General features: G+C 40.2%; 1 protein-coding gene across 1 annotated transcript; it reads left to right on the top strand.

Annotated features, from left to right (window-relative positions):
* The first annotated feature begins 1,559 nt into the window (after nucleotides 1-1,559).
* LOC311051788 (nucleotide sugar transporter SLC35D2-like) lies at nucleotides 1,560-26,807 on the top strand. Its single transcript, XM_084066432.1, has 12 exons — nucleotides 1,560-1,746; nucleotides 2,457-2,490; nucleotides 3,327-3,413; nucleotides 3,562-3,629; nucleotides 4,295-4,366; nucleotides 5,026-5,094; nucleotides 7,596-7,698; nucleotides 13,105-13,197; nucleotides 15,171-15,238; nucleotides 16,467-16,545; nucleotides 20,479-20,561; nucleotides 23,078-26,807. The coding sequence occupies exons 1-12, from the start codon at nucleotides 1,634-1,636 to the stop codon at nucleotides 23,181-23,183; spliced, it is 975 nt and encodes a 324-aa protein (XP_083922558.1). The 5' UTR covers nucleotides 1,560-1,633; the 3' UTR covers nucleotides 23,184-26,807.
* Nucleotides 26,808-27,085: the final 278 nt, after the last annotated feature.

Genomic DNA, 27,085 nt, shown 5'->3' on the forward strand with positions numbered 1-27,085 from the left:
GCTGTGATTTGCTAGTCGGTTGCCAGGCAACAGATCCTACATGAGTTTCTATTATGGTCAAAACCATCGACTTTGTGTAGATATATATATTTTTTAAATTGTTTAGTTCAACTTGTAATAATAATTTAGGTGGTTTTAACAACAAAGCATCGCAGCTGCCAGCTGCCTCTTCAAAACATCTCCCAAAGAAAACAAACAAACAAACAAACAAAAAAGTTAAAAACTATCTCATCTTAATAAATACAGTCACATTATCAGTGGTGGAAAAAGTATTCAATCATTGTAGTGTAGTGGAGTAAAAGTATAATATTTGCCTCTGAGATATAGTGGAGTAGAAGTAAAAGTACTGAACATTGAACACCAGTAAAAAATACCTCAACATTGTACTTAAGTATAGTACTTGAGTAAATGTGCTTAGTTACTTTACACCACTGCACACTGCTAGGGTATTTATTACACATTTTGAGCAATGCTGCGTGGATACGTTTGATGTCTTGTTGCCTAACAACCAACTAGCCAATCACCACCGTGACCGTCCCACCGGGGCTATGGGATTTAAACTCTTCACTTCTGGCGGAAGCTGTGAAACGTCATCGGCCCCAGTGCTAGCATAGGGTAAATTTAACCTCAAATGTTACCACAAGCATGTTTTATACAACAGCTTACACAGCGTGCATTCCTACACACACGTGAGAAGACCATTGGTCCCAAAAGTAAATACAAACACAATGAAATAAATACAAAACACAACAACATAATGTATTATTTATTTAGTTGTGTTTTTTCTTATTCATTCATTTACATATGTTTATGTAATCTCATGATGGTTTTATTTTCTATTTGGTTTTAAGTGTTGGAACCAGTTGTCTTGACATGTTTGACATTTCAAATCCGTTTCAATATGCAAATAACTGGACCTGTATTGTTAGAAGGATGCATTCCAGATAATTGAAGTGCTGCATACATCCCTAGGTATACCAAATTCCTCAGGGCCATATTATTAGCATGTCTTAATAAAAAAAAAACGAAGGTTAATAATGAGCATCAAAACAATATTTTAAATACTGTTTAAATGTTCAAATAAAATCAATACAATATGTAAGTTGTTTTGAATTGTTTTGTTTTTTTTTATTATAGAGGGCAATTATAAATAATGTATTAAGAAATCCTTTATTTTAAAATAACGGAACATGTCATTTTAGATTTCTTTGGCTGTTCAAAAATAGCAGATGTACAAGCTCAAGCTCAAGCTACAAGCTTGTAGATCTGCTATTTTTTGAAAAATCGTGAACATTTGTGCAAATCTTTGAATATGTATATTTTTAAAACGTATTAAGGCATATTTGGCTTATTAGCCTAATAGCCAGGGATCCTTTTTTTTTTAAAGAAAATAACGGAACATGCCTCGCAGAAATAGTCAAGGTAAAAATATGTACCCTGTGCCTGCTGCCTACCAGCCTGCCTGCATGTAGTCGCTACATCGTAGCGGACTAGCGGTCTGTCTGCTCACTGTGTTACACTGTGTCCATTCAGAGACAGGCAGTGATGGAAGCAGCAGCAGCAGCAGCAGCTCCACACACACACACTGAGGAATGGACAGTCTAAGGAGGGGATGAAACCAAATGAATGATCAATGATGGCCGACAAATCTCTGCCGGTCTTCCTCAAGCTGTTCGCCGCAGGTTTCTACGGCATCAGCTCCTTCCTGATCGTCGTGGTCAACAAGAGCGTCCTCACCAACTACGGGTAAAATAACACCAACAACACAGACACCAACTACTAAGAGAAACACCGGGTCTGTTCTTCTAGCCGAGGCTAAACACATCAGCTAACTGTCTGTAACACTGATGTTTGTTGGGCTGCTTAACTTTTTAAGCTCGGTCCCCCCGGTGTCGCTTTATTGCCTAAAAAAAGAACAGATCTACAAGCTTGTGGATCTGTTCTTTTGGGCAAGTTCACAAGCTTGTGGATCTGTTCTCGGCTTGCCTAAAAGAACAGATATACAAGCTTGTGTATCTGTAAAAAGAACAGACCTACAAGCTTGTGTATCTGTAAAAAGAACAGACCTACAAGCTTGTGAATCTGTAAAAAGAACAGACCTACAAGCTTGTGAATCTGTAAAAAGAATAGACCTACAAGCTTGTGAATCTGTAAAAAAAGAACAGACCTAGCTTGTGTATCTGTAAAAAGTCATCTTTAGGCAATCCACTGCTGTCGTACTTAGTGTACAGTTAGTTATTAGACTATCAAGGCTTTTTAGCTGCATGTTTGTCTTATTAGGCCGGAGTAGTTGTGCTTTCAAACCTCACGTAGAATATAGAATTATAAGAGATCTGAATAAGTTTATAGGTCGTTTAAAGTTTTTATTACTAGTTTATTACGTATTACTAACTTCAACAAAAAAAATGTTTTTTTTTATTTTTTATTCACATTGCTCTGTCCTTTACTGCCTGCAGATTCCCCTCTTCAATATGTGTCGGCATTGGACAGGTAAAAAGTTATGACATTTTGTTATTGTTATTATTATTATCATTCTGCAGAGGGTTGCACCATGCCTGCACATAGTGCATGACAGCACACACACACCCCCCTCTCTCTCTCTCTCTCTCTCTGTGTCATTGTTGTACAGAGGAGCTGTTGTTATCATTGCACTGCAGGGTTGATTTTCACAGCAAATGTTGATGTAGTTTTAGTCATAGTCTTTTGAATCAAATTCCATTTAGTTTTAGTCATATTTTAGTCATCTGAAATGTTTTAGATTTTGTCTAGTTTCAGTCGACTAAATAACATAAGATTATAGTCGACTAAATCTACAGTTGATTTAGTCGACTATAATGTATGTTGGCGGTGCCTTGATGACGTCGTAATGGCTGATTTTACACATGGTTGCATGCTGAAAATAGCAGATCTACAAGCTCACAACTGCGACGCGTTGTGAGCTTGTAGATCTGCTATTTTCAGCATGACTTGTCTTTTAGTTCTACTGGATCTCTTCTCCACTAGTCCCTCCTTAACATTTTTGTCTAGTTTTTATTTGTTGTCTTAGTGTTAGTCCTCATAGGTTAGTTTTTATTTAGTTTTCGTCAGTCAAAAAAAAGATTTCGTCATAGTTTTAGTCGACGAAATCAACACTGTTGCACTGCATCGCATCATTATTGCACAAGTTCAGATTTTGTGTGTGCGTGTGTGTGTGTGTGTGTGTGTGTGTGTGTGTGTGTGTGTGTGTGTGTGTGTGTGTGTGTGTGTGTGTGTGTGTGTGTGTGTGTGTGTGTGTGTGTGTGTGTGTGTGTGTGTGTGTGTGTGTGTGTGTGTGTGTGTGTGAGTAGATGTTGGCCACGGTGGTCGTGCTGTGGGTGGGCAAGGCTGCGAGGGTGATCAGCTACCCAGACTTTGATGAGAGCATCCCTGGGAAGGTAAGAAGAACTTTATTTATATCATCATGTCTTGTTTTGTCATCCGATGGTGGTGGGCTAGCCAGCCCGGGCCGCCAGACGGGTTCCACACAGGTTGACATATTGCAGCTCGTCGCTAAAAAGGATGAATGTGTTTCTTTCATTGCAGACGTTTCCTCTACCTCTGCTCTATGTGGGAAACCAGATCACTGGCCTGTTTGGAACCAAACGGCTCAAGTAAGTTGAACAAAAAAAAAAAGGTGGTGAGTGGGCAGTGCAGAATAATGATTCATTATACTATATCGTTATTAGGGTTGTTTATATCTAACCTTTATATTTTGCCATCACTTACAGTACTTTTATAATATACATTATGATATTTGGTAGCTTTTAAGAGCCTAGATGTCTCCACTAGGCCTGATAGACCTGATTGTTTTGGTCACAGTTTTGTCTTGTTATGGTTCAGTTTGTCCGTGAAACTGCTAGTATAACTATTGTCTGATCCCTGTGCTCGTTGGCAGAACTATTGTACTTCTCCACATGATATATCATGTACATTAAACCATAACCATAACCACCTAGAATATTGTCTCGACTCCTATTGCCTCATCAATTACTGATGGATCCAGAATTCCACGACAGCAGCTAGTATCGTTTTTCATGATTTGTTAGTGACGTATAGCCTGTATAACTGTGAACCTGGCGGCCCTATTTTGGGCCTGCCATAGGCAAAGGGTTTTTTATAAATAGCCGATCTACAACTTGTGAGCTTTGTTTTTAGCTACGTGACGACATCAACTAAGTATAAAGTAGAGCTTAAAGTGGTTAAAATATGTCTCCTGTTTTTCTGTGTGAATTAAGCGTGTTGTGCTGTTAACTCTCATGTCTTCTCCCCCCTTTAGCCTTCCCATGTTCACCGTTCTCAGACGGTTCTCCATTTTATTCACCATGCTGGCTGAGGGATTCCTGCTTAAGTAAGCTTTCACTGTACACTGCACTGCATCATATCATCATATACTGTATAGCTCATGGATTAAAGATGTCAGTCATTTTATGTAAGATTAAAGAGGATTAGAATGGGTCAAAACGATAGAATACAATGTTCAGACGCATCGTCCATTCGTCCATAAAAACCCTGGTCTCGGACATCTCATTAACTGGGAGAGTATCTGTCATTTTAGATTTCTCACAATTTTTCAAAAATAGAAGATATACAAGCTCGTAGCGCGGCTAGATCTGCTATTTTTGAAAAATCATGAAAATTTGTAACTCAAATCTTTGCTTCTGGGGGTCCCTGGAACAAGATATTTTGAGACGGGGGTCCGCGGCCAAATACATATCATTTTAGGTGGTCCATGACAAAAAAAGGTTTGAGCACCACTGACATAGAAACATAGGTTTTTCTGAAAACTGTTTTAGAAGACATGACTGATTTTTGTTTTGTTTTTTCTCTATCTTTAATCTCTGCATCATATAACGACCACTTAGATTCAGTCTACGCTAAGCCTTCCCTCTCTCTCTCTCTCTCTCTCTCTCTCTCTCTCTCTCTCTCTCTCTCCTGTGTTTTATTGGTGGTGTCATGGCCTGTCGAATAGATGTTTTATTGCTCTCTCTCTCTCTTGGAATTCACCAGAAAGAAGTTTTCCCGGCCGGTCCAGCTGACAGTGTTTACAATGATCCTGGGGGCGTTCGTAGCTGCCAGGTAAGCGTCCTTGTTGTTAACGTCCAGGTGCCGCGGCCGTAAACCAAAAACCTGAAGGTCCCATCACACTACAAATGCTGTAATTGATGTATGTGTCCGCCGTTTACTACGGAACATGAACCCTAGTGTGACCCTTTTCTCAATGGTGGAAAGTTACTAAGTACGTGTACTCAACTTAAGTACTGTCATTCTGAGGTGTTTTTGACTTTACTGGAGTATTTCAATGTTTTTAATACTTTTTCTTTTACTCCACTACATCTCAGAGACACTACCATTAACCACTTCAGCCCTGTTTAAACTTCTACAAGCTCACAATCGCGACGCGTTGTGAGCTTGTAGATCTGCTATTTTCAAAAGATTTGTATACATGACAAACTTGTGAAATGGGACATACTGCATAATGCGTACTTTTACCTTTGGTACTTTAAAGGTAGGGTAAGTGATTTGCTTTGGTTAAAATAATTGTTAAATAGATTTATATTCTGATAGTACTCATTGCTATAGAGTGTTTGTTCAGTAAAAGGAGCCTCCTTGTCTCTCCACCTCTTTATTGAACAGAAAATGCATTTTCGTTTCAGTTTCAGTTTCATTTCCAATTGTATCCAATCAGGATAGAGAACTCAATCAGGATATAGATTAAACAAGTGAAATTGGAAGTGATGACACTAAGAAATGAGCAGACAAAATTGGAACTGGAACACTATAAAAATTAAGCTTAAAAATGGGTACTTTCTCCTGATTGGCTGAGATTTGGACACCTACCGGAAAATGTATTTTCTGTTTATTAAAGAGCTGGAGAGACGGGGAGACATCTGTTACTGAAAAAACACTCTATAGCAATGATTACTATCAGAATATAGTGTTTTAACCTTTTAACAAAATACTTTTTGTTTTAACCAAACAATATCACTTACCCTACCTTTAAGTATATGTTGATGCCAATATTTTGTTCTCTTACTCAAGCACATTTTTAACACCGGACTTTTACCTGTAAACAGAGTATTTCTACATTGTGGTATTGATACTTTTACTTTTGTAAAAAACAATTCAGTACTTACACCACTGCTGGTGTGAACTTTACAGCCAGTCTCCAGTCACAGCACTTGTAGATCGGCTGTTTTCGCTGAAGATATTTTAGTGCAGAGCTAAAACAGAAGGGAACTTAGCACAGAGCCCTGGGGTACTCCATTCACTTAAGTATACAGGGGGTTTAAATGGTTAACTGTCGTGGTAATTAGAAGCATGCTGTGTTTGAAGTGACATGGCCCCCCCAGGCCAGACGCTTTAGCCAGTATTACTTACTTAAACGTACACGGTTCCACGACCCCGGAGCCAACCTAGACTGACCTTTTCTCATACATACATGGGCAACTGGCGGCCCGGGGGCCACATGCGGCCCCCACCTTCACTTATAATGCGGCCCGCAGGTTAAAGAAGGAGTTCACCCATTCCCGTCACCTACCGGCTATTGTATCCGGTAGGAGACACAAAGTAGATTATTTGTGTCTCCTACCGGATACACACCCGGTCATCAAATTATTGGCTTAGGAATGCCACAAAAACAAAAATAAATCCATGAATTCAAGGCTTCATGGGGTGTGCAATTGATAGAAAATATGTCCTTTTTTGGGTGAACTCCTCCTTTAATAACGGAATACAGATATATCATTGATTCCAGCTGTTACAATTCCAAACATGCAAACATGACCCGCTTTAATTACTTCAGTCTATATTATAGTAGCTTAATGACTAGTGTTAAAATTCAACTGTCTTTTTTTATGTCCAATGTATTCGTATTTAAGTTCATAAAGTTAACATAAGTATAACTAAATGCATTTGAAATTAAATAAAAATGTTACTTTTCAGGATTCCAATGAAAACATAGCCAAAAGCATTCAGGATTCTAATTCAAAAATAGCAAAAATAGCAGATCTACAAGCTCAAAACACGTCGCACTTTGAGCTTGTAGATCGGCTATTTTTGCTACCTTTGTGTGACATAGACTGGCGAAGTACGGCATTAATTTGACCCGCTTTAATTACTTCAGTCTATATTATTGTAGCTTAATGACTAGTGTTAAAATTCTATTGTCTTTTTTATGTCCAATGTATTTGTATTTAAGTTCATAAAGTTAACATAAGTATAACTAAATGCATTTGAATTTAAATACAAATGTTACTTTTCCGGATTCTAATAAAAAAATAGCAAAAAATTATCTGGATTCTAATTAAAAAATAGCAGATATACAAGCTCAAAACGCGTCGCACTGAGACGCGTTTTGAGTTTGTAGATCTACTATTTTAGCTATTTTTTGTGTGACATAGACTGGCGAAGTACGGCATTCATTTACGAAAAAAGTGAAAATAGGTGTTGCCCTCTGACAGTACATAAATGTGGACCTCTGTGAGTGAGTGTAGAAACATAGTGGCCCTCTCCATCATCAAAGTTGCATCACCCCTGAATTTTAACGTTTCTGTTTTCTCATCTCTGTGCTCTCTCAGCGCCGATCTCTCCTTCGACCTGGAAGGCTACGTGTTCATCCTCCTGAACGACGTGCTGACGGCGGCCAACGGGGCCTATGTCAAACAGAAATTGGATTCTAAGGTATGTGGGCCTGTGGATGAATGATGCTATTGTCTGACGGAGGGCGGAGGCGCTCGGTGCTTCTGACATGGAGCCCGTTGTGCAGGGTGAATTTTCTTTTATCCCATTGAGACCTGGAACGCATCTGTGTCATTTTTAAAAAAAGCATTAAAAAGCATTATTTTACACTTTGGCTATTCAAAAATAGCAGATCTACAAGCTCGTAGCGCGGCACCGAGTGCCGCGCTACGAGCTTGCAGATCTGCAATTTTTGAAAAATTATGAAAATGTGTGCAAATCTTTGAATATATATTGTTTTAAAGAGAACATTTTTAACTCAAATCTTTGCTTCTGGGGGGTCCCTGGAACTAAATATTTTGAGATGGGGGTCGGCGGCCAAATAAATATCATTTTGGGGGTCCTTGACATGAAAAAGATTGAGCACCACTGATATAGAAACATGCGTTTTTCAGAAAACTATTTGGATTTAGAAGGCATTTGTAGAATCGGCTTCAGGTCTTAATGGGTTATGGAACCTAAACTGTCGTTGATGGGAATGAGCTCACAGAGAGCGTAGGTATTTTATGACTCCAGTTATTTGTTTAATTCCAGCCAAGTAAAACGACATCAGTTCAGGACTGTGTTCGGGGTTTTTTTTGGCAGTGAACCTGTGTTTGTCTTTGACTGTTATCGTCTTTGATCATGCCGTTAGTTCTTTAGTTCCTGCTTTTAGATAAGATACAACTTTTATTGAGGAAGAAAGCTGGGCTGTTATTATAGCGTGGAATAGAACATGATAGATAAAGATACTATTGAAGGATGAAAGCTTCAACAACAGAAGTACATACAGGCTTCCCACGGCCCATATTTTGAAGTTAGAAAAACTGTTTTCCAGGCCTGAAAAAGGTTTGGAATTAATCAAATGTTTTTTGGAAAATGATTGGATATATATGATTGGATATCACGTAATGTTCAAAAAGAACATTACGTGAATTACATAACATGTTAAAATGCAGTGCTGCGGGAGTGCGGCCTAATGTATACAGGATGTCACGTGACAAAAATAATAGATCTACATGCTAACCACATGTTGCACCGTGATCTGTTGTTAGCTTGTAGATCTGTTATTTTTGGAACGTGACGCCTTGGGGCATTGATAGCACACTGGTGTAAGACCCTCATTATTGCACATTATGATTGCTGTAGGCCTGGACATGGGGTCGAAAATACTTTGGACAAGTTTAGAAAGTTCATTGTTAAAACGGTCTGTGAACCCTGTACATACAAGCATCACTATGTTTCTCCAACTAGCAGGTTAACAACAAGGACCTATCTTTGGCCACCTGCCTGGTGCAATGACAAGCCAATAACGTACAGGATTCACGTTAACGTAAATCCATTAACCCTCAGACCTGAGGCCCATTCTACAAATGCCTTTTAAATCAGTACTTCTCAAACTTTCTCGTGCCAAGGACCCCCAGATTGATATATATATTCGACCGCAAGCGCCCCATCTGAAAATGTTTTATGCCAGGGATCTCCAGAAGAGCAGATTTGTGTTAAAAAAAAAGCAAAATCTTTGAACACAAGATTTTTCACCAAAAAATAGCAGATGTACAAGCTCGCAGCGTGGCACGAAGTGACGCGCTGTGAGCTTGTAGATCTGCTATTTTTGAATACCACTGTTCTAAATCCTAAGAGTTTTCTGAAACTTATGTTGCTAAAATGTGAAATGACACAGAAGCTTTCCCAGTTTTAATGGGCTATATTACAGAATATACATTCACACCTGTCTAACAATGTTGTGAGAAATAACAAGTTATGCTAGTCGTGATGAATCGGAAATGAGCAACAGATCAGACAACGTCTCAAAATGCTGTGTCAAATTCACATACTAACTGATACAATTGAATAATTGGACCTCTCACAGCCAGGGTACTTAAGGCTGTAATCCCTACGTTTTCATTGTCCTACTGTGCCTGCGATCCCAACTCGGGTCTCCAAACTGCTTACACAGGGGGGAGACGTTGCGCTTATGAGCTTCAGGCACTACTACTTGTCTACCAGTAGGTGTCCTGCCTGACACTGGGATCTAAAAGGCTCAATGGAAGAGTAGAGAGACCACCTCCAACCACTGTACTAGTCTCTGCCGTACAAATTGGTTAAAACTGTATTAAGTAACTTTTTTTTGTGAAAAAAATATCTGTATGGTAGAGTATGTTAATACAATATATCTTCTACAGTTGGGGGTGGTTGTATTTGTTCTCCCTAGCTCTTCTATTGAGACCTTCAGATTGTGTGTCTAGGGTTCGACACAACCTTTGACATGATCATGTTTCTGGATGAATGATGCTATTGTCTGACATATAAAGGGCGGGGGGAAGGTCAAAACTCTGTATTTGCTCCCCTGAGCAAGCAGCCCAGGCTCTATTAGCTCAGTGGTTTAAGGTGGTTGTCATTACATAAGCGGTTCGGCCTCTGGCTGCTGTTTTTAGCTCTTTGCATCATGAAGCCGAGCCGGAGCCGAGCAGAGACACTTTTAGAAACACGTTTGGTGTGTAGACAGCCTGCCCTGCCCTATGACGTCCACATAGACACAGGGGAGAGTGTGTGTGTGTGTGTGTGTGTGTGTGTGTGTGTGTGTGTGTGTGTGTGTGTGTGTGTGTGTGTGTGTGTGTGTGTGTGTGTGTGTGTGTGTGTGTGTGTGTGTGTGTGTGTGTGGTGGAAAGTAACTAAGTACGTTTACTTAAGTATAATTTTTAGGTATTTGTACTTTACTGGAGTATTAACAATTTTCAATACTTTTACTTCTACTCCACTACATCTCAGAGGCAAATATTGTACTTTTACTCCACTGCAATTATTTGAAAACTTCAGTTACAAGTTACGTTTTTGTTTTTGATTATTATTACAAAACGTACATTAACCACTTCAGCCCTATAAACATTTCGGCCATTTGAATATAGCCGATCTACAAGCTCACAATGCGTCGCGATGCGACGCATTGTGAGCTTGTAGATCTGCTATTTTCAAAAGATTTTTATACATTTTATACATTTGAAAACTTGTGAAATGGGACATTCTGCCTAATGAGTACTTTGTACTTTGGTACTTTAAGTATATTTTGATACCAATACTTTTGTACTTTTACTCAAGTAAATTTTGAATTCCGGATTTTACTTGTAACAGAGTGTATTTCTACATTGCAGTATTGATACTTTTACTTAAGTAAACAATGTCAGTACTTTTTCCACGTGTGTGTGTGTGTGTGTTAGACATGCATGCATAACATGTCTGCATGCTGTGTACTAGTGCACAGTTCAAATCCTCAGCGTTCATCATTTACCCATTTATAACCAAATGGTCTAACTCTTTGAGAGTGTGCAAGTGGCACGGGTCCATTTGGTTCCACTTGCACACACTCTCGGGTTAAACGAACGCTCGAGGTTTGACAGTGTAAAGGTATGTGTCAGCCCAGAGACCCCTGGTGAAATGAATACCCCCCTCTGTTAACCAATCCCCTCCCCTCGTTTTTTTCTCTTCTTCATGCTGCCCCTCTCTCTCTCTCTCTCTCTCTCTCTCTCCTGCCTTCAGTCTGTAAATACTCCCTTGTAGTTTTTGCTCAAATTTTTACTTGCACTAAAGTACCATATCGTTGTTGTCGGGCAGAAACCTCTCGTCTCTGAATGTTTTTTGGTAAATGAATGCCCTTCTTCAGGGGTTCTCAAACTTGTTTATGCCACGACTCCTGCAGATGTCCTGCAGATTTGTAAGCCTATCTTATCAATGAACTTATATAATAATATTGTAGCACTACTAGCGACTCAATCTGCAACTCATGCTATTTTTGAATTTGAATCCTGAAAAGTAGTAGTTTTGGATATATGAGGTTTCAACCCGACAGAGAGACGATATATATGTGTATGTACTACAATATGTGTGTGTATTAGTGCATATGTGTGTACCTTACTGCACGTTTTATAATCCAGATACTAAATCACCCTCATATATTCTGCACATTTCCCACTGCTGCTGAAGAGGTTTTACCATTGCTATATATTTCTTATTGTCATTTCATCCATAGTACAGTCCTGTGGAACATATTGTCTCTGTCAGGCTAGTCTCGCGTAGCCAGACAACTGTTCCACCATCTCTGAATGCTATATAGAGTCTGAACTACACCTCCTGAAATCCCAGAGAGGAAACTGGCACTTCCGTTCACAAAAATATATTTTAAAACAGGGGTCTTCAACGTTTTCAGCCCAAGGACCCCCTAGCTGAGAGAGAGACAAAGCAGGGACCGCCATACATTTGCATACAATTGTGTTGCAGATTAAACCTTTTCATAGATTTCATAGATATCTTCATTGTCTATGATCAGTGCTGTGTGAATGAATATGTTTGGTTCATTTCAGACATTTAACCACTTAAACATTCAATACTTGGTACTTGATTTGCTTCTTTTGCCCTCGACACCAAACCTCTTTGCCGAAAATAGCAGATCTACAAGCTCACAACGCCTCGCAGCGCGAGGCGTTGTGAGCTTGTAGATCTGCTATTTTCGGCTAATGTTCATTAGAATAGAGATGCTAGGGTTCAAGTGATTAATGTAAAAAAAAAAAATAATCCTATCACAAAGATTTGGCGGACCCCCTGGAGTAACTCTGAGGACCCCCTAGGGGTCCCGGACCTCCTGTTGAAGACCCCTGTTTTAAGATATCTTTACATTTTATTTTTTAATTTCTATTTCTGCTAAGCAGCAAGCTAAATATACTTAGATGATTTTGATTTATATTAGGACAAATTTGTGCGACTTTACTTAATCATGATCAGAGCTTCTGAGTCCCAGACTGTATGAGCGGAAACATTTGAAAAGTGTGGGAGGCAACAGTCTGGACACACGAGACTAGCCTGACAGCAACAATGTAATGTACTGTATATGGTCTCTGTTTGGGTGGAAACCTCACATGTTCCAATATGTTACTTTTCAGGATTCAAATTCAAAAGCATCAAAAGTAGCAGATCTACAAGCTCAGCTTGTGGATCTGATACTTTTGATGCTTTTGTGTGACGCTGTAGTGTGATCAAGTAGTAGGACGTTCATTTACCAAAAAAAAAAACAGAAAAAGTTAGAATATGGAGATAAGAGGTTTCTGCCCGACAACAGCGATATCCCACCAGCATTTGAATCAGAATCAGGTTTGTTGTCGCATCACAGGTTTACAAGGTAAAAAAGTGGGTGAAATTTGTTTTTGTACATCTTGTTTTTGTTTTTGTACAGCTTGTACCTGTATGAGTGACAAATAAACCCTGTGTGTGTCTCTCTCTCTCTCTCTCTCTCTCTCTCTCTCTCTCTGTCTCTGTCTGTCTCTGTGTCTCTCTGTCTCTGTGTCTCTCTGTCTCTGTCTCTCTATGTCTCTCTCTCAGGAGCTGGGGAAGTATGGCTTGCTGTATTATAACGCATTATTTATGATCGTTCCCACGGTGCTGTTGGCTCACCTCACAGGGGACATGCAGAAGGTAAGCTCCTAGTTCCTCTGTTACACTGTGTGCTATTGTTGTTGTTTTTCTTTTTTTCGTGGTTAGTGTAAAAATGAGAGAGAGAAAATGTTTGCCGGACTCTCTGTATAACTCTTAGGACCCCCTTGGAGTCCTGGACCCCCTGTTGAAGACCCCTGTCTTATGGGACAATAGAAACAATAGAAAAGTGTGAGTCCTAGACCACCAATTACTGATGTTTTGACTGATATTTTGTCAAAAAGGGCAAATCTTTGATTTGATTAAAGTTTATGTTTGAGAACAACTTATTTAAGCAAAACAAGTTTGATTTTTGTCTATAATAAAATGCTCAAAATGGGGACAGCAGGTTGAAAGTGGTTAAAAAAATGCATAAGTTCCGATACTGATATCATAAAAAAAGTCCAATAATGGGCGATATATGGGCCAAACTGATATGCAGGTCAGGCTCCACTCCACACACTTTACAGCCGTAAAGCAGGGCAACTAGTAATACTAACGACAGCAATACTTAATGATCATAAAACCTTCTAATTGTATTGCACTTTAAAAACAAGTAAAGGTTTTATGACTGTCAATTATTGCTGTTGTAAAAACCTTTTTACTTGTTTAGCTCTTTAAAATAACACCAATCACTTCAGAAGTGGATAATTGGAAACATCATCCTCCCTAAATTAAAATAAGTAAAAACAAGATGTGTGCGCGCCGTGCATGAGTGGGTGTGTACGTGTGTGTGTGTGTGTGTGTGTGTGTGTGCTTGCTGGTAGAAAAAGTACTCATATTCTTTTTACTTAAGTAAAAGTACCAATACTGCAATGTAGAAATACTCTGTTACATGTAAAAGTCCAGAATAAAAAATTTACGTGAGTAAAAGAACAAAAGTATTGCCATCAAAATGTACTTAAAGTACCAAAAGAAAAAGTACTAACATATTTGAAAATAGCCGATCTACAAGCTCACAACGCGACGCGTGAGATCGGCTATTTTCAAATAGCCTATGTATAAAATAGGGCTAAAATGGTTTATGTATGTTTTATAATGTAATAATTTATATCTGAAAAGTAACTAGTTACTTAGTTTTCAAATAATTGTAGTGGAGAGTAAAAGTACAATATTTGCCTCGAAGTAAAGTAGAAGTAAAAGTATAGACAATTGTAAATACTCCAGTAAAGGAAAATCACCTCAAAATTGTACTTAAGCACAGTACTTGAGTAAATGTACTTGGATACTGTACACCACTGGGCTGGGTGTGAGCTGTGTGTAAGCAGTGTGTTGATTGGGCAGGGAGCCGCTTGCGTTGCCAGACTCCAGGAGAGGAGGGCCGTTTGCCAGTAAAAAGGCACAAAGCTGCCTTTATGCAGAGAGCAGCGGTTTACAGCTAAATAATAACCACAAGCACAGCCCCAGCCTGCATGCCTCATTAAGCTTACAGTCAAGATGCTAACTCGCAGCCACTCAGGCTATCAAGCTCCCCTTATAAACCCAGCTTCCTCTATTCTGGACGGGTGGCGAACATTCAGCGAAAATAGTCGTTCGAGTGTTAATTTCGTCGACTAAAACTATGACGAAAAATGTTAGTCAACTAACTTTTTTCACTGACGAAAACTAAATAAAGACTAAATAAAAACGAAATAAAAACTAAGCTATGATGACTAAAACTAAGACTAAATATATTGACAATTTCGTCAACAAATAAAAACTAGACTAAAATGTTAGTGAGAGACTAGTGGAGAAGAGATCCAGTAGAACTAAAAGACAAGTCATTTTATGTTTGGTTGCGCTCGGGTGTTGCGCTCTGAAAATAGCCGATCTACAAGCTCACAAAGCGTCGCGCTGCGACGCTTTGTGAGCTTGTAGATCAGCTATTTTCAGCATGCAACCATGTGTAAAATCAGCCATTACGACGCCATCAAGGCACCGCCAAAATACATTTTAGTCGACTAAATCAACTGTACAACTGTGCATTTCCTCCCCAGGCGATAGACTACGATGGCTGGTCAGATATGATCTTCCTCACCCAGTTCATCCTCTCCTGCATCATGGGGTGAGACACCCTGTGTGTGTGTGTGTGTGTGTGTGCGTGTGCGTGCGTGCGACTGTGACTATACTTGTAAATGTCCCCCACAAGTATAGTAGAGTTTTTCTTTTTAGATATATCTAAAGTAAAAGATTCAGGTTGGGCTTATGATTAGACATTTAGAAATTAGGTTTTGAAATTAGAGTTATGCCTGATTTGCACTTAGTTGTGCGCTGGTGTCGTATAAATAGCCGATCTACAAGCTGAGATCTGGTATTTGTCAGCTTATGGTTAAAAATGGTAAAAATGTAAAATAAATAAAAAATAATGGCATTCTTAAAATCACTGTCCTAAAATGGTGATATCCTCGCATATAGTATAGTAATACAAACCTGTGTGTGTGTGTGTGTGTGTGTGTTATAGCAGCGACCCCAGTTTGAATGGCATCAGGCCACAGACCCCCATTTGATCATTATGTTTATCTCTGGGACCCCAATCTGAATCCTCAGTGCTAACATAACTGTGTTTTAGATGCAAAGCTAACGCGACTGTGACCTCAAATCACCTCCTTGTTTACAGTTGCAGCTTCACGACCGTGTTCGTTAATTCACTACGGCAGTTCCTGGTTTAAATTTCTGCCTAACGCTTTGGGGTACTCCAGGAATTCCCCCACAACGAACGAACAAACGAACGAACGCTTTGCAGCATCTAGTAAACATTCTGTGGTCACAGTCACACCGCAAGTGACGAAACAACGTCACCGAATTATCATCACCACCAGGCATGGTTTCTGTTATGAAGACAAAAAAACACGACATGTTGTTCAGACGTTTATGGGGTAATGGGCCATAAGTCTTCACAATGTGGCCGACCGCTGGGCGGACGCAGCACTAAATCACAACGCTCTGTGGTTTAGTGCTGCGTTTAACTAATAATTATCCTTATTATTACAGAGTATTTCTTCTAATAAAGTTCCTATGCAGATTTACGGATTGAGGGATTATGGGGGGGGGGGGGGGGGGGTCTTTTCCCACAGTGTTTCATCACAGCCATAATGTTGACCTTCTGCAGGCCTGTCACAATATTTATGACACATTATTTTGCATAATCATTAGACTTACGGGTCCATTTGGTTCCATTTGTACACTCTCATAGTTATGGTGGTCCTTGATATTAAAAATTGATAATATTTCATTGATAATATGGTTGTTTTGTTTTTAGAGGTTTCATTGATATGGTTGTTTTGTTTTTGCAGATTTGTGCTGATGTACTCCACTGTGCTCTGTACGCAGTACAACTCAGCGCTGACCACCACCATCGTTGGCTGCATCAAGGTAAGATGACCTGTGTTTGGGTCACTCTTTAACTGCCAGAGTAATAGTGTAGTAATAGTGTGCCACGAATGCCAGCGAAAACGGGGATTTTACTGTACCTTTTGAAAAATCCTGGAATATTCTCCGTGACCTCCGTCCTCACGGAGATCAGCTCATTACACACATGGGGGTCCTGTACTATAGGGGGGAAAAAATGTATCCGCTCGGGGTAATCCATTGCACAGCTGCGGCCATTTGAATGAGGCTTGTTATTGCCGTGAAGCAAGAGGAGCTCTAGCCATTTTCCCACAGTAAATAAACAGGAAGTAAACAAGCTTTTATTTTTTGAAATGACGTCAATTCCAGGTCTGTCGTCATCAGGCAGTGAAAGCATCATTCATAGGATGGATGATAACAGCGCCATCTAGTGGAAAACCACTGAAAACAAAAACTTGTCCAAACTGGTCGTTGGCAGGCTGTGCCTTGGCAGAATTCAACACGTTAACGCCTCCATGGCAGACATTGAGTTATCAGGAAATTTAAAAAATAAATGGTGTTCCAATGCTTGGAATGTAGTTATTATTTGAGTCACAAGCCCTTGTTAATACTTTTCATTGGTTTAATATTGATAAAACCCACAGACAGATCTAACCACTTCTATTTTCATTTCTTACTTACTTTTCCTTGACAGTTGACATGTAACTGTCAAACGACAAAGCAGTGTTGATTTTATCGACTAAAACTATGACGAAAAATGTTGTTTTTTCACTGAAAACTAAATAAAAACTAAATAAAAACTAAGCTATGATGACTAAAGCTATGATTAAATATGTTGACAATTTCGTTGACAAAAAAAACTAGACTAAATGTTAGTGAGGGACTAGTGGAGTAGAGATCCAGTAGAACTAAAAGACAAGTCATTTTATGGTTGGTTGCGCTCGGTGTTGGGCTTTGAAAATAGCAGATCTACAAGCTCACAACGCGTCGCACTGCGACGCGTTGTGAGCTTGTAGATCTGCTATTTTCAGCATGCAACCAAGTGTAAAATCAGCCATTATGACGCCATCAAGGCACCACCAACATACATTATAGTCGACTAAATCAAATGTAGATTTAGTCGACTATAATCTTATGATATTTAGTCGACTAAAACTAGACAAAAACTAAAACATTTCACTTGACTAAAATATGACTAAAACTAAATGGAATTTGATTCAAAAGACTATGACTAAAACTAAATCAAAATTTGCTGACAAAATCAACACTGCGACAAAGTAGGGCATTCATTTATGAAAGGAAAAAAGGAAACGAGAACATAAAAAGTGTAAACATGGAGGTACAAGGTTTCAGTAGTAATTCACACAAAGCCCCCTTTCCCACTCGCACCCAAAGCCATAAATCCACTGGCAGTGTTCCATATGCCATTTCAGTCACATTTTTGTTCTGTAAACGGACCCCCGCTCTTGACCTTGTAACATTGACATAACTCTCCAGCTGTAGCTGTAGGAGTAATGAAAGCGTCACATTTGTGAACATGATGTTTTAGTTTTACAGAAGGCATATGTCTCTAAACTTGCATATCTTTATAAGTGTCGTCTATGAGAACAAGACTACCTCGCAAGAAGAACTCTGTGCATGCTACTTTAAATCCATTGAGACCGGGAAAGCGTTGGTGTCATTTTAGATGTCTTTGGCAATGCAAAAATAGCAGATATACAAGCTCATAGCGCTTGTAGATGTGCTATTTTTGAAAAATCTTGACAATTTGTGCAAATCTTTGAATATACATATATTTTTGAACGTTTTTTTTTTCTGGGGGTCCCTGGAACAAAATATTTTGAGATGGGGGGGGGGGCAAATACATATACTTTTGGGGGTCCTTGACGTGGGAAAAGTTGGAGCACCACTGATATAGCAACCAAACAACAACAATTATATGTATCTGGCCACAGACCCCCATCTCAAAACATGTTGTTCCAGGGACCCCCAGAAGCAAAGATTTGAGTTAAATGTTCGCTTTAAAAAATATATATATATAATCAAAGATTTGCACACATTTTCACGATTTTTCTAAAAATAGCAGATCTACAAGCTGATTGTAAATTGTAAGCTATGAGCTTGTATATCTGCTATTTTTTTTAATAGCCAAATAAATCTAAAATGACACAGATGTGTTCCCGGTCTTAAAGGGTTAATGAACTACGTACAATGCAACTCTCTCTCTATGTTATTTCCTGGGTTTTACACAGATGAGATTCAGAAGTGGCACATTCAGTTATGCCGGTGACAGTGATGTGCACACACTGATGCCGAGGTGACGCTAGCGGTGACAAAGCTATCAAACTGCCACATGGTGGTCGGCTACAGAGTCCACGTTTAAGCGTTGCTCAAACCAAAGTAAATGAGAAGGGTTAAATAGACACATGGAAATGGTTAACAACAGCGAGAATGAGTTTTTCTTGCTTTAACAGAGCAGAGCAGGAAGGAACTGTGTAGAGAGAGAGAGAGAAGGAGAGTGGAAATGAGGAAACAAAACATGATTGTTGTATTGTTTATTAATTATCCCCATTAGTCCACACCGTAGTGGAGATTATTCTGCCTAGTGGGGTCCAGGCACAACAAAAACCATCACAATACAAATCCTAAAATGCATTACAGTCTGGTCAATGTTAGGGAAATAAACGCAAAATGTACATTAAAAGTAAAATAAGAATACAAAAGAGTCTGTCTGAGTCTGTGGATGAAGTCTGTCTGAAAATACCGATAACAACCTAATGTAATTTAATTCCCTTTCTTATTATTGCTTCCTTAATCCATTTAGACCTGCAGGCCGATTCTACAAACGCCTTCTAAATCCTGACCTAAGTTTTCTGAAAAACTTCAAATATTCATTAAAAAATGACAACAAATGTATGTTGTTATATACTGTACATAGCAACAACAACCCCAAAAGGGGTTCCCGTCCTGAAAGGTATAGTTACAAATAGGGGTTCCTAAGTGTCTTTTTGAAACCAAATGTATTTCTAATTTAGTTAAGAGTCAAATGTGGGGGAGAACATTCCAGCATGCAATGGTCTCTGTATACTGTTTTCTTAAGTGCATTGGTTCTAGGTAGAGGTAAGGTAAAGAGTCAGCTTAGGGCCTGTCTAGTATTATAACCATGTCTATCATTTACTGGTAAATAGCTGTGAAAATAAACTTGTGTGACGCTTCACTGAGTCAATGGAGAAAGTTGAAGCCAGTTCCATTTTGATTTGTAGCGTCTGTCATGCAGTGACAGGTGTCACGGTGTCAGTTTGTAGCTTCATGTCTCTGTCTTCCATTGAACATGACTTATGGCCTGTCGCTTTGTCATTGCATGACAGTTGGGGAGGATTTTCTTTGCTTCTGGGGGTCCCTGGAACAACATATTTTGAGATGGGGGTCGGCGGCCAAATACATATAATTTTGGGGGTCCTTGACATGATAGAAGTTTGAGCACCACTGATATAGAAACATACGTTTTTAGCGGCGCTAGCCGCTCTATACCTTTAGGTATAGAGCGGATCCTGCTCTATACCTGACTTTGTCCGTGTTCACCGTCAACGTTCTGATTGGTCAGACCCGTCAACGTTCTGATTGGTCAGACCCGTCAACAAAGTGATTGGTCAAGCTTCACGTGACACATGGCTATAAACACATTATAAACACATATCTATGACATAATGTATCAAAGGCGCCGCTACCTTCACACAGGGTGTGATTTTTTCAGAATACTGTTGGGATTTAGAAGACATTTGTAGAATCGGCCTGAGGTCTTAATGGGTTAATGTGGGAACAAACATAAGGAACTTCCCCCTGTGTGTGAATGACTACATAACATAGCTGTATAAAAATACAAACCTGTCAAAGACAGTGAATGTGTAGAGATAAAGATAAAGGTGTTTTACTCTGTTCTGTTCTGTGTTTCTGTAGAATATCCTGGTGACCTACATCGGCATGGTGTTCAGTGGAGACTACATCTTTTCATGGACAAACTTCATAGGTTTGAATATCAGGTATGAAACCGCTTAATGCAGCAACTAACTATGACATTCTCAGGATTTGGGCGTTTTTAAGCGGGTATTTCTCATCAGGAGTCCTGCCCTGTTCTTCTTAGATAGACGTTTCAGTGTTTATGATTAGATGGCTATGGCCAATGACCAAGATGCCAGTTAACTAGCACCAGCTGTACTGGAGGTCCTGGTAGGATATAAAACCAGCAGTACTAGAGGTCCTGGTAGGATATAAAACCATCAGTACTAGAGGTCCTGGAAGGATATAAAACCAGCAGTATTAGAGGTCCTGGTAGGATATAAAACCATCAGTACTAGAGGTCCTGGAAGGATATAAAACCAGCAGTACTAGAGGTCCTGGTAGGATGTAAAACCATCAGTACTAGAGGTCCTGGAAGGATATAAAACCATCAGTACTAGAGGTCCTGGAAGGATATAAAACCATCAGTACTAGAGGTTCTGGTAGGATGTAAAACCATCAGTACTAGAGGTCCTGGAAGGATATAAAACCATCAGTACTAGAGGTTCTGGTAGGATGTAAAACCAGCAGTACTAGAGGTCCTGGTAGGATATAAAACCAGCAGTACTAGAGGTCCTGGTAGGATATAAAACCAGCAGTATTAGAGGTCCTGGTAGGAAATAAAACCAGCAGTACTAGAGGTCCTGGTAGGATATCAAACCAGCAGTACTAGAGGTCCTGGTAGGAGATAAAACAAGCAGTATTTTGGGCTTCATTCGTCTTGGCTTCATCTAGTTTTCACTCTGGTGAAAGGTAAAAAGGCCTCACACTGACACCGTTAATAGTAGCTCCAGTCTTGCTGGGTCTTGTTTGAAACTCGGGGCCAGTTTGATGACCTCACTCTGGGTTGTGACACGTTCACCCTGATGTGTTTATATAATAGACAATAGACAATGACATGGTGACGTTGATAATGTCCTTTTAAAAATAGTATTTTGATTGGCCCTTATCTAAACCAAGTAGATGACTAAGAACCCTTCTTTAAGCCTTTAAGACCTGAAACGCATCTGTGTCACTTTTTCATTTGAGCTAAAAAGCATTATTTTACACTTTGGCTATTCAAAAATAGCAGATCTACAAGCTCATAGCGCGGCACTCTGAGCTTGTAGATCTGCTATTTTTTTTAAATCGTGAAAATGTGTGCAAATCTTTGAATATATATTCTTTAAAGCAAACATTTTTAACTCAAATCTTTGCTTCTGGGGGGTCCCTGGAACAAAGCATTTTGAGATGGGGGTCGGCGGCCAAATACATATACATTTTGGGGGTCCTTGACATGATAAAGTTTGAGAACCACTGATATAGAAACATACGTTTTTTCAGAATACTGTTGGGATTTAGAAGACATTTGTAGAATCGGCTTCAGGTCTTAATGGGTTAAGCTTGGGGTAACTATTTGTAACACACACACACACACACACACACACACACACACACACACACACACACACACACACACACACACACACACACACACACACACACACACACACACACACACACACACACACACACACACACACACACACACACAGAAATGCGCCCGCATGCCTGGGAACTGACTAGTACCACCATGTCATTGTCAACAGAACAGCTAGTCAAGTGCCTGACTTGACTTGTTGAAGCCACAGTGAGTAAAGTCAAAGCGTAGGGTAGGGTTGGCAGCACAGGGAACCAGTTAACGGCAGGATGTTTGGAATAGAGCAGGAATCCAACAAACACCTGGCAGGGTAAACTATGCTGTCAGATAAACAGAGAAATGATAAAGGTCCCGGTGTGGCCCATGCAGGTGGAAGAGAAAGAAGCACTGCACAGAGTGGATCTTTATCGCCAGTGCTGCTATTCCAATGCCCCCTCAGGTCATTTCTTTTAGAAATGGGATAATGATGTTTTTGATAAGGTAGAGCTGGTCATTTTAACCCATTAAGACCTGGAACGCATCTGTGTCACTTTAAGATTTATTTGGCTATTGAAAAATAGCAGATATACAAGCTTGTAGATCTGCTATTTTTGAAAAATCTTGAGATTTTTTTTTTTCGTTTAAAAAAAAAGAATCTGTTAGGATTTAGAAAACATTTTTAAGAATCGCCTCAGGTCTTAAAGGGTTAAAAGTAGTTCTCAAGTCAAATAAGTGTGGGTTAGTGGTGGGAAAAAAGCGTCCATTTCAGTGAACAAACGATTTAGTTCACGTTCACTGCAATGATTCGTTCAAATGATTCGTTCTCGTTCAAGTAACGCTATTTTCTAATGAAAAACACTATCACGGGAGCGTTATTATTATCACGACCTCCCGTCCTGTTTACAGGGGGGGAGGGGATGGGGGGCATGAACCATAGCGTGAACGTAACCGTTTCAGGAAGTGAACGAGCTTGTTCACGTTGACGGCAATGAACCCATTCTTTTGAACGAATCGATCTTGAACGACCCATCACTACCCCTGAGTGTACTGTATCTTGTGCAGCTGTCTCATAGTGTATCTGTTGTTGTTGTGTGGTCTCAGTATTGCAGGCAGTCTGGTGTACTCGTACATCACCTTCACAGAGGAGCAGTCCATCAAAGCCAACGAGATCGCCAAACTGGAGATTAAGGGCAAGATCGTCGTATGACAACAATAGACACTGGACAACGGACGCGGGGGAAACGTTTATTTTGAAATGCTGACGGACAAGACAAGAGAGCGTGTTCTATTTTTGGTACGTTTTTTCTATTTATTGAGCATTTTTTTTAAAGCAGCGCTGGTAGGTATTTGGACATCGCCACAGGAAGTGGGAGCTGTGTCCATTTCATGTCTGTGTGTCGGGCTGATGGGGGGGGCTCTCAGGAGGGTCAACGGAAAACTACTCTACACTCCTCAAGCTTAACTTATACTCGCCGACAAAGTCGGTTATTGTCGGCAAAGCGACAGACGTACTACAGAGTATATCGTCTCTGTCGGGTGGAAACCTCATATGTCCAAAACTGGATTCAAAAATGGCAAAAGCAGCAGATCTACAAGCTCGAAACGCGTTGCGGTTTCGAGCTTGTAGATCTGCTACTTTTGATGCTTTTGTGTGACGCGGTAGTATGACCAAGTATAGGACATTCATTTTACGAAAAAACACAAAAAGTTAAACTATGGAGACGAGAAGTTTCTGCCCCGACAGCAACGGCGTATAAATCAGGGGCTGGTGTCCACAGAAAAGCTGCCGGTACCTTACCTTCCATGACCTATCTATCTATCTATGGTAAAGACGAGGCTAGGAGTGCTCCTCTTCCTAGCGCCGTGACTTGCTTTCCAGCGTTTTCTGCTTCCAGCGTTCTTTTTTTTGTGTGGCAGAGAGCGCCATAGGTACGTTTCAGAGAGGAGCGGCGCTCATCAATATCACTTTATTTTCGACCGGCCCGGTCATCAAAGTCGAAGAAGAAGATCAGCGAACAATGTCAGAGGGCACGGGACCCCCTCCTCCTGCTGACTTTGGGGGCTTCATTGAGATCTACCAGCTACAACCAGTGGCAAGGACTGTTTGCTGCCATAGTTTACTGTTATTTGGGCTGTTCGTGCCTAATAACGCAGATGAAGACCGTTGGAAACGCTCCACCGATGAACACAAAAATATGCTTTCTGTGAGGACACAGCCCCACCACGTTCTTCTTACCCTCATATGATGTTGTTATGTCCTAGGACGGGTGGTACAGTAGAAACATTTCATAACTCCATTGCGAATCAAGAGCATGGATCGTCCGCTCGGGTTTTTATCTGCGGTGTACTCACTATGGAGTTATGACATGTTTCTAACAAACCACTCGTCCTATAGTACAGAATAACATCATATGAAGGTCAGAAAAACGTGGTCCGGAATTCTGATCTAGACGCGGTCACGGCGTAGATCTGCTATTTCCTGATGCGCGACACAGCGCACACTCCGCGCAGGCAATAGACTTCAGGCCCACCCATACTCTAGGTCTGGAACGAAAAGGTTACTGTCTTTAGATTCTAGATTTCTTTCTTTTTTTTTATATATTTAGAGTTACTGTACGTGTGAGTGAGTTGGTAAGAAGGGAGAAATGTCATATTCCATACAGTGTGAAGGGGAACGCCGTCTCTCCGAAACCAACTGCTCAACTGAATGTTGAACAAACGGATGCTTCCTGACGTCAGGAACTATCAGCTGGAATATGTCAACCGTTCTTTTTTGTCTCTTTAGTGTCTCTGGGTGTGTTTGTCATGCCGTGAGTAAATGTGTTGATCGTTAACTGTCAAGAACCTGATGATAATTTAAAGGCACAATCCTTCCTTTTTTTCTATATACAGTATTGCCTACCCAGTTTGCTGTTTACAGGGATCATAACTCAAAGAATGCCTTTTTTGCAGCAGTATACTATGTACACGACGTCGGTTGGTTACAGTCTGTATTCTATCCACTCCCTCTGTGTCTTTGCGTTTAAAACTTCTTACGTACCTTAACGTGTTCCTTCAAACAACCAAAAAGTAGGCGGGATTGTGGGCTGCCGGTTTTAATTGAGGATTGTGGCTTTAACCACTTAAGCCCTATTCAACATATTTTCTTTTTCTTTTTTTTAAGATCGGCAATTTTTTTTTTAATCTTTGAAAAATGTTTCACTTATTATTATTAGTTTATGTTGTTTTCACCTGTAATATAGGGACGCCAAGCTGAAAGTTGTTAAAGGAATAGTTTTGTTTTGGGCGGAATTTGAGTATTTACAACTTACCCAAACTTGGGGATGCATTTTAGTTGGTCTTTGCATGCAGTTTGGAGGTACAGTACGTGGAACAACATGTTCAGCTCAATTCCTGGATGTCGGTGTCAAGTAGCACCTCTCCAAAGGTACCAGATCTTCCCCAAAAGCCGAGTATTTAAAGCTGCAATCGATAATCTTTTTGTATTTTAACCAATCTAATATGTTAATAATAACATAACACAACTGTGATGGTTGTACTTGGCCTGCCTGCTCTTCTACTGAGACGTTTAGACCCTGTGGTTGGATAGGACACCTACTGGTCGACAAGTGGTATTGCATGAACCTCAAATGGAAATAACTATTATCTATGGTTTTTGGCCCTCGCTCAGGGGGACTGGGTGTGTTCGAAACATGAAAGACATGGATTGCAGCTTTAATACTGTAGTGTAGCCATTAGCCTAGCATTTACCCCCCAAAAAACGAACTATCCCTTTAACCACTTAAGCCCTACATTCTTTGCCATATGATGAATAGCCGATCTATGAGCGGACGCGTTATGTGCTTGTAATGACATGGCCAAAATTGGGAGGCCAGATAGCCTATAGCTCCAGCCCCTGAATCGCTGGAACCAAATGGACTCTTATGGGTCCATTTGGTTCCATTCGTACACTCTCAGAGTTACACACCCGTAAGGGGCCATTTGGAACCCCCACACTCTGAGACCCATTGGTGTAACAGAGTGTTTCCAGTGAGTCAGCACCCTGACTCTGTTTGACCAGAATGGAACAGAGCCCTCATTAGTATCATTGTTAACACCTGTGAAGGAAGTAAGAAGAGGCCCAATTTCATTACAATATGGCCGCTATGCATAGAGCCTATTGGGATGGGGGGGGGGGAGGAAACGGCTGGACTCGGTGCACTGAGAGGGCTTTTCATACTGAATAACGGAATGATAATTGAGGCCGGGAGTGTCCGGTTAGAGGCCAGGTTGAACGGGATGAATTTGCCGCCCCTTGATGTGCGGGACATGATCTATGAACCAGCCGTTTTACATTGTGTTCCCCTCAGTATTAACAGGATGACTTTGACAGGCTGTGTAACGTTAATGGTAATTATGTTTTTAAAAGCGGAAGCGGTTTTCCAACCCTTTTTTCTGGGCCTGGGCCCACTTCATGGGCCCACTTCATGGGCCCACTTTATGGGCCCACTTGGTGAATCTCAAAATAAGCGTTCAGGGCCCACCCATCTGACCTCTTAGCCGCCGTGTTAAGTGGTCAGATGGGTGGGTTATCGGTATCACGATGAAAATTTCACTTTTCAAGATTTTAACCCATTAAGACCGGGAACGCATCTGTGTGTAATTTTTAGATTTCTTTGGACATTGATGCTATTTTTGAACATTCGTGGCGAACATTTGTCAAATATTTAGTTCCAGGAACCCCCAGAAGCAAAGATTTGAGTTACAAATGTCTTCCAAAAAAAAGAAACAAAATCTAATGTTTGAACAACTTTTCATGATTTTTCAAAAATAGCAGATCTACAAGCTCATAGCTCGGCACTCGGTGCCGCGCTAGAGCTTGTATATCTGCTATTTTTGAATAGCCCAACAAAATCAGAAAATGACACAGATTCTACAAATGCCTTCTATATCAGTAGTTCTCACACTTTCCAGATTTTTCTAAAATGTTAAAAAATAGCAGATCTACAAGCTCGCAGCGCATCACTTCGTGCCGCGCTGCGAGCTTGTAGATCTGCTATTTTTTAATAACCAAAGCAAACATTTAAAATGACACAGTCGCTTTCCCGGTTTTACATTATTATAATTTTT

Source organism: Gymnoscopelus microlampas (assembly GCF_963454915.1).
Source record: "Gymnoscopelus microlampas genome assembly, chromosome: 9".
Lineage (NCBI taxonomy): Eukaryota > Metazoa > Chordata > Actinopteri > Myctophiformes > Myctophidae > Gymnoscopelus > Gymnoscopelus microlampas.